This window comes from Toxotes jaculatrix, chromosome 21, assembly GCF_017976425.1.
Source record: "Toxotes jaculatrix isolate fToxJac2 chromosome 21, fToxJac2.pri, whole genome shotgun sequence".
Taxonomy (NCBI): domain Eukaryota; kingdom Metazoa; phylum Chordata; class Actinopteri; family Toxotidae; genus Toxotes; species Toxotes jaculatrix.
The window spans coordinates 6,988,411-6,997,468 of NC_054414.1; the positions used below are offsets into that span (position 1 = coordinate 6,988,411).

The 9,058-nt window shown below is 42.0% G+C and overlaps 1 protein-coding gene across 2 annotated transcripts; it reads right to left on the minus strand.

The window, feature by feature from the left end:
- Positions 1-342: 342 nt before the first annotated feature.
- Positions 343-8,587, minus strand: ercc4 (excision repair cross-complementation group 4). 2 transcript variants are annotated; one of them, XM_041067296.1, is made up of 10 exons: positions 8,515-8,587; positions 5,090-5,270; positions 4,372-4,567; positions 4,066-4,273; positions 3,598-3,778; positions 3,349-3,480; positions 3,143-3,247; positions 1,718-2,387; positions 1,482-1,594; positions 343-1,350 (listed from the first exon to the last, which is right to left on the minus strand). In XM_041067296.1, exons 1-10 carry the CDS (start codon positions 8,584-8,586, stop codon positions 608-610), a joined length of 2,601 nt encoding a protein of 866 aa, XP_040923230.1. In that variant the 5' UTR covers position 8,587; the 3' UTR covers positions 343-607. The 2 variants fall into 2 exon arrangements, with proteins under 2 accessions (XP_040923230.1, XP_040923229.1); XM_041067295.1 differs by lacking the exon at positions 8,515-8,587 and adding an exon at positions 5,564-5,863.
- Positions 8,588-9,058: the final 471 nt, after the last annotated feature.

Sequence of the window (9,058 nt, forward strand, 5' to 3'; positions counted from 1 at the left end):
ACATTTTACTGTAATACGTACTTGATGAAGCTCTTTGTAATAGTGATTTGAGTAAATGGCACTTCCACCCTTGTCTTTCTATTATTCTATTCTATTATTATTGTTATTATTATTATTCCAAAATTGACCAGAAGCGTCATTATATATTCTCTTTGCAATCAATTGCAAAAGAGACATCAAAAGTAGAGTATTTAAAGTATTTCTGAGTGTGCCATACTATTTAAGGTTACCTTACTGTGCTGTTCAATTACGGTTTATTTTGAAATAATAGCTTATCATAGATTATAAAAACACTTCAAGTTTTTATTTTTCCAAAATGTAAAATTATTTTTTTAAGTTATTTCAAGAATATAATAAAAGTTCCACATCTTGCACACATTAACAGCATAGTTTCCAAAATACAATAGAAAACCCAACATTATTTCAGTTCATTCTGCACATTAATATATACGCATTCCACTTAGACTTTGTTTAGACAAAGACTAATACTGTACAAATCCATGGTGTGAATTCCCTCCTTTTCATCCAGCTGTACAACGCAGGGCTGATCCTGATGTTAAGAAAAAAATCTATACATACAGATAAATCAGAATCCCTGCTTTTATCCCTATAGCTTCTGTTTGGCCTTCTGCATGGGAGCAGGAACATTTGCAACATTATGCAGAAATTCATACAGCAACTTAGCATTGTGAGCATTTCCGAGTATTTCTGATAGTTTGTCCTGGCTGAGTTTGGCTAAATCTGCCAGGCTGTCAGCATTTCTTATCAAAGCGCTATAGTTTTTTGTATTGACTCCTGGCATTTTTAACAGGAAGTCATAGGGCCCGGGGTTGTAGAGGCCTGCTGACTCAGCCACCACATCTGACTCAGCTGTGACCGCCTGAGCTGCTGTAGCATCAGGTTCGGGGCGGCCCTGCTTCAGTTCCAAGAAGAGTTCAGCTGTGGCATGTGGGGAGGGGCACCAGAGTATACGGAGCCGGGGGAAATGCAAAGTAAGCAAAGTGAGTTTTGAAGAAATGTCATTAGATGATATCTCATGACGAAAATCTGATCGGGCCATTAAGGAAAACGGCTTAGCTGGGTCAAACTCAATGAGCAGCACTGGCTTCCTGTAGTAGCGGGTCATGGAGAGACACTGGGTGTAGAGACGACCGCTCTGCAAAGAGCCAATCAGATCACTGACGCTCTTGCGCTCCACGCATGTGTCTGGGGTCAGGATGTAGTCACCTACTTCTAGTGTGACGGGTTCGATGTCCAGTCCACGGCGGTGCAGCAAGGAGGGGAGTTCACTGCGGAACTCACGCATGTCCACAATGACTCGTGAGGGCTCTTTGGGCTGCTCCTGGCCTCCTAGTCATTGGACAGGAAATGGAAATACAAGATAATGAAACATTTATTAAAGAAAACCATCAAGGAAATTCAAAGAGAATCCAAAAATACAGCAAATGTAGACCTCTCAAAAATGACTAAAACAGACATGCCTGCTTTGTGCGTGTTGGTGGTGGCATTTGCAGGCTCTAAATTTCTAGCAAGGTCCAGGTTGGTGTCTTCTCGTCCCTCCCTCTCCTCTGGGATGACCATAGTAGCTTTTTCTCTGTAGTATTACATGCACACACACAAGCACCAATCAGAAACTAACACTTCAGAAAAATCCAAACCAATAACTACTTCAAAAGGTACATGATTGGAAAGAAGTTGGATTGGAAACAGTTCTGACCTGATTAAGTGTTCAAAGGCCTTCTTTTCCTTAGACAGTGTCGTCAGGTACTTCTGTTCTTCTGTTGAGCCTCCATAGATGAGGAAATACACCCTAAGTGGCTTTCCAGGTCGGCTAGCTTTGTAGATCTCCAGCTGCCGAACAAAACTCACTTCAGCATCGTACAGCACCACAAAACTGGGTTCCACCTCGTGAAGCACGCGCGTCAAGCTGTGGGGGTCAGTGCAGCCTTTCAGTGGGTGGATGACAGTCAGCGGCTCCTTCAGGACACCGTAGTAAGCATCGGATGACAAATCTAGATTCAGTTGTTCTTCCTCGCCTTCGTTCTTCAACAGCTCGTCTATGCTGCTGCCCATCACTGCTGCTTCCTCTGTCACTTCCTTGTCCACCATCTGGGTCAGGGTCAGAGACGGTCTGCTTTTACTCTTTGTGGACGTTTTTCTCTGTGCAGGCTCCTTTCCCTTGGCTCCTTTTTTGGGCCAGCCTTTGCCCTTTTTATTCGAGTCAACTTCAAAGGCAGCGGCTGCAGCAGCTGCAGCGGCTGCAGAGGCGTCCTGTTTACCAATTGTGCGAGTGTATAGTCTGTTGAGCAGCCAATCAGAGCCGTGCCTGATGTACTGCTGCAGCTGGGCACAAGTCCGGTCATCACTGGCACAGATCAGCACATGACCTAGAGGTGACATGACAGACTTCAGTAGACTATTTTTATGGTGGAAAAACTGCTTCACTGCCTGGAACACTGGAAGCCTTGATCTATAGAGTTTTATGTGATTAGCTCAAAACAACATATGATGTGCTTAAAAGTCTGACAAAAGATCACGACAACTCTGCTCATAAGCTGGCCTTGAATTGGTGCACCTAAATGATATGCTCACATAATCCTAACACTTAAACACGGTCTTTTACGGCTATGGAAAAAAAAACAATGTCAAAAAATATGTGCAAGGAAAAAATGTGAGAAACACAATGAGGCCTATTCTATATTCTGTTTGTTCTGTATTCACTCTGACTAATTTGCCTCAGAGTGCATACAAGTACAGTATGTGTTATAGCGTGACGTGTGTGTGGTGTCGTCTACAGAGCAGTAGGACAAGTCTGTGAACCAGGACAAATTAGCACACCCTGAGGATAGCTCTGTTAAATGTCAGACGTATTTAGACCGGTTTTCATTTTAAAATACATTTCAGTGGGAGGATTTCATTCACCTTTATGCTTTTCCTATTTTTTGTAATGTAGTAATTTAAATTACCTCAAATCATTTTATCGTACAACATAACCGGCTTTTAGAAATCTAAAAACCAACATTTATGACATTTAACTATAATACATTAACTCACAAGTAAACATTATATGTAAATCTTTGGATTGAAATGCACTGTTGACACGATGGACCATTATCATGCTTTAACAGCAGTGAGCTCTAACCTGGTTCATGCTGAGAGCTCTTGTTCTCCCTCTCAATCTCCTGCAGCACCTCAGTCAGAGCATCCCACTTTGGGCTCCTCTCCAGCACCAGGTCACGTTTCACCTCTGAAACACACACGCAGAGCCTTTAGTAATCTAAACAATACACATACGTGCCGATAACATTATTTTTGTCATTGTCTAAGATCTCTTCACTGGTCAATCACCTGAGGCAGAAGGTAACTTCTGCTTCTCAGCCTCTGCTCCCAATTTGACTCTCTTCTTGCTCTCATTGATGCAGTACACTCGACTCCTGGCGTTCATAAACATGGAGGTGCTGGAGTCCAGGAACAGCCACCCTGATGGTTATAACAGCAGACACATGCAATCAAACAGGGATAACAAAAGTTAATTATGGAAATTAAGCACAATTTTTTACTTGAAGTACTCCAAGCAGAGAAGTATATCTAGTTTACCTGAATTGGACCCAAAGATTTTTTGGCTGGAGCGCAGAGACTCGAGCAGATTGAGGAAGGTGACACAGTCGTACTGGGTGAGGTAGAGCAGGAGAACCCTCAGCACCTTAAGGTCCTGGACCAGAGCCTTGGTCTTGGCTCCCAGCTGGTGCCACAGTGGATCCAGGTAGTGACGGATGGTCTTGATAAAAGTAAGATAAGTTCAAAAGCAAAGTCAAACAATAAGGTTTAACCACTTGTGGTAAATCCTCAAATGATGAACAAAGCATTTCAACTTTATAATTAACAGAAGAAGCAACAAGATGGAATATTAGGAGCAATGTAATGCAGATTCCATCACACAACACTTTCCTAATTTTTTTTTTTAATGACTAAAAAACATTTAAATCAAATGCGCTCTGTTGGCTAAAGTCTAATTCAGTGCCTAGGCAGCTTAATATGTCATATGTCAGTAACACAGTAGCAGACCTTTTCAAAAGCATTTCCTAGTGTGTTCTCCAGTGAGAGGTCCTCAACCTCCAGGGTGGGGTTGTAGCGTTTCAGCTCCTTCAGACAGGCGCTCATAATGTCCAGGATGGAGCTCTGAATGGCCCTCATGGCTGGTGTCAATGACACATGAAGCTCCACCACCTCTGGCTTATGTCTGTCCAGTGCTGTGTTTACTGATGCTTGGAACCTGTTGAATGAAGCAGGTTAAGAGAGCAAAGGTAAAGAAAGATGAGGGAAGCACTTCCTTTTCAGGCTACAAGATGTAAAATGTATGCCCCATCATACCTGGGCCACAGGTAGAGCTTCTTAACAAAGAGGTTCCTCATCACGCGCTCCACCTGGCAGAAGCCTGAGGAGAAGGATGTGGCCTTGTCAGTGAAGGCTTTAATGAAGCCTGTCTTGTTCTTCTGCCTGAACAGACGAAGGATGAAAGCCTCCTGACACGACTCAATGATTTTATGGGCACGATACACCAGGATGCCTGAAGGGTTGGTACAGAAAGACAGGAGAAGAGTAACACCTGTACAATGTAATGCAGTGCAACACGTGGCGATAAATACATCACTTACAAAGTTTTTGAATAAACAGCCGCCAATTTTTGTGGCAATATTCTGGTACATTTAAATATATACTTCACATTAAATGCGTATTTTAAATTGTATATAACCCATGAAAAGTTGTACCTTGGCTTTAACTGTTGTCACTCCTGTTACCCATATTAAAAGACCTGTCAATCAGTTTGTGAGTGAAAGACTGCTCTGATCAAGTGAAATTTTGGCTACCCTTGAGTTTACACTTGGATCATGGATTGTGCCTTTAAGACTACTATTGTTCCCCTATAACTCAGATGGAAAGCACCATTAGCACTGAAATGCCCTTGCCCAAGGCAATTAATCATTATTATGTCAATTATTAATCAATAATCAACGATTTAAACAAGACCACAATATGTAAAAAGACACATGGCTCTTATTTTCAGACATGATCAGGCAAGTCTTCTAACCTGATATGAGATGAGCGGGGATGCGGTCAGTGAGGAAGTCGACCACCAGGATCCTGCTGGTGACAAACAGCACTCCTCCCTCAGTATAAACATTATAGCGCTCCGTGCTCTGGACATCGCTGGTCACTGTCCTGGGCAGGTGGCTCACACCCTCCATCCGCAACTGCTCCGTGAAATACTCCTGAGAAGGGAGGACGAGTGAGAAAGCACATTTGCTAACCGGGCTCTAAGTAAATTTACACATTGGTTGCAACAAATGTCATGTGGTAATGAATTATTTTCAAACAGCCATATTTATGTAAGCGCCTTAAAACGAATAACCGATGTTCTACCAACTTCAGTACTCTTTATTCTTTACATCTCGACTCGCTTGTCGCTTAGCAACGCATAAAACGTGCATATTAGCCACGTTACACAAACGTTACGAGGCGTCCTAAGAAGCTGGCGAATTAAGCTAACGTATGCGACTCTAACCTGTTCAGGTGTGGTTGTGTTGAGCAGGAGGACCAGGCTGCCCTGCTCAGAGTAAACCCGCATGAACTGCAGCAGGACGCGGTCTATCCCCATCCCCTCCGCCGCCACTAGCAGCCCGTCACAGCTGAACAAACTGAGAAACATCTCAGTCTCAAACTCCAGCAGCGGCCCCGCCATGTTGGAACCCCGATAATAGTCTTCTACGCACGAAAGGCACCAAGTTTTCTCTCACTGTCAGGATAAATGTCAGCTAAAAGCGATGTAAACCATTGTCAAACAGCCAGAAGGGGACCGCTCGGATGTGTTATTCAATGTTTTGAAATTGCACATCCGGTCATGTGGTAGAAGTGGGTGACGTTTCATAAAAATAAAAAAAAAACAGCGCCATCTGGTGACCTGGAGAATTGCAGCAGGTAGAAAATATGTCAGGCTCTTTCTTTAATGACCCGTGTAGTGTTTTTACATCACATTGGTGGCTGGTGGTTCACTCACCATCCACACAAGAACGCTGCACTAAATGTGGCTTTATTCCAGTTCTCTCTGCATCTCTTTACAGATATCTCTCTTTTACTTTCTCATGATAAGGTACTGGCAGTTTTGACAGACTCCTGAGCTGAGAATTTCATGAGGAAACACTCTAAATCTGGAGATTTAACTTTTGACAACATAGTCAAAAGTCAAATCCTTTTCCAATGCTGAGTCAGAAAACAGTCTCTGCTCTCAATTGTATTGCTTCACAATTATAATATAATATTGATAATGAAGTGCTGTCAAGTTGATTTTCATAGGATGCTAAACTGAAAATGGTTAGCAATGATGTATACACGATACAGTTGACTAAAACATGAAAAGCATGAATATACTTTAGATGTGTTTTATTCCAGATAAGATGAAAATCCTTGGGTAAACAATAAAATCTTGTAATGTTTTTGGCATGAAACATTAAATTTAAATTTATCTTATGTGAGGTGACAAGACCTACAAAACCTACAGACCTACAAAAAACACACACCAGCCAAACACTAATCCACCTTCATTTAACTGCAGCAATAAGAAATACACAATCAAACAATAAAACTGTCCCAGAAATGCAGGGTACAGAGCCAATAGCTGTTTTAGTGACAGTATTAACGTGTTTTCTGGTGGATTATTCCTGTAATGCACCGACAGGAACAGAGCTGTAATATGCTTGCATAACAAAGCCTGCCAGCTGGGTTTTGTAAAACTCTGTTGTGTCAGCCCACATTTCTCTGCCGTAAGAGAGGAGACTGAGGGGACCTGAATAGGTCTGAGCTCATGAATGACAGCAGAAGAGCAGGACGATGCTGAGCCCACCACCACCCCAAACAAACACACACACACACACGCACGCACACACACACACACACACACACACACACACACACACACACACACACACACACACACACACACACACACACACACACTCTCACACTCAGAGGTTTTGTTACACAGAGGCACGGGCGTGACTCATCATAGTTTTGAGACTTCAGGCTTGAATTTAGCCACTTTGATGTCTGCATCTGTCACTCATCTGCTGTGATGTGTTGACTCTGTGCAGAGCCATATTACATAAAGCAACACATGGACCCTTGAGTGGGACTCATGACAATGAATTATGTGGACAAAACTTTCTTTCTTTTCACTCTGTTATACTAAGTTTAAATTTACCTTGAAATGACACAGGAATCTCTGAGTGTGTGTATGCGTGTGTGCAGGGTGTATATTAACACTGTCGATTGAACCTGTCAGGAAAACTAATTTCTTTTAATATCCTGATTTTGAATAAATGAGGGGTGAAGTTGCAGAAATTAAGAATTAAGTGAGAACAGTATATTAATTAAAACCCACATTTCAGAGAATATTCCATCACTAATGAATTTCATTAATGCTGTCAACAAGTAAAGGAAGAGTAATATAGTAGGTTTTGTGGCAAAAGATACTGTATATGAAAGTGAAGCCGGGCTCCATAGCTCTGTGGAAATTCTCTCCAGAAAAGCGGAGGGTGTTGTAACAGCATTTTAATGCCCATAGTTTTGGATCAAATTATCATCAATCACATAAATATGTGATATTCAGGTGTCCACATACTTTTGGCCATTCAGTGTATTGAAATATTCCCTGCCCAGTACTTTTGAGGCAGTCAGTTGACCTTGTCCTTTACGATCTGACGCTGACATTCCTCACAAACTGCTGGCTAAGGAGCTGCAGTAGCAGAGTGAAAGAGAAATGAAAAGAGATCCAACAGTCTGGCCAACATCAAAGGTGAGACAAAACGTCGGGCCCACGCTGCCTCACCTGAATAGAGCAATGCTACTGGGGTGGTTTACAGGTGCCTTAAACTGAAACTGAGAACTCCCTCCAAAAACTAAAGAAAAGCCAGCATGACAAGAAAAAAGAGACTCTGCCTGGAAATATGTGGGCAGAGGTGACATTATTTAGATTTTCACTCAAGTGTAAAATGCAAAAAAAGTTATAAAGGAAACAGTGAAACACTTACATCTCCTAAATGTCTTGTAAAACCTTGCGTTCAACTTGAAAACCATATCTCATATTTTATCCAGCTGATTTTTAAAGTCACTCATTAGCTAAATATAGACAAAGTTCCTCTGACTACAAGGGGCCATTTGATCTTTTTTTAAAGAAATGAAACATGATATAAAGATCAGTCATGGCATATACGTTGTCAAAAAAGGTCCCTTGATCACTCAAAACAATTCAGTCTTACATATAAATGACTTTAGTGTGTCACAGTTTAAGATCTAATGACAGACTGTACTAAGAAAAAAAATGGTACAAATGGCACAAGACATGTTGGACAACTGAGCTCACAGACACAGAAAGTAGTAACGCACTATCATGAACAAACCTATAGAGTGCAGTAGAGCGCTTTGTTTTGCAAACTCATGCATCTTACAAGACAAGTCTACCTCTGGGGTGATGTGCGTGTGAGAACATTTTTGTCCATCCAGCCTCTTCTGGGAGGCAATCAGCAGCTTCATGTCAGGATGAAAGCATGAAGCAGGCAGTTGGGATGGACTGGTAACACAACACCATCAGGAGCTGAATAGCAAGGGAAAGAAAAAAAAGGCAGCATTCAAGTTGATTCTGCGATTATTACAGTTTTATGGTACATGAAATTGAATCAAATGATCCATAAATGTGCTTGGAGGAACCAACGTGTTTCCACGGATAGAGCGTCAGACTGGTTGGCACACGTGAAGGATTGCGGCAAAAAGTGTTCACCCGCTTCTCTTTGCACCAAGCGAGATGAGTAAAAGTGTACATTTGGCTGATGTGCATCCTGATATCATGGATGGTCTGGCACCACTGTAAATGAGAGGAGAACAGCTTGAAATTGATGGCAGGCTGGAGGATAAAATAAGATGAGATATTTAACACTGCCTGCCTGACTGCAGTGTAGGAGGGAAATTAGAGAGAGAGAGAGAGAGAGAGAGAGAGAGAGAGAGAGAG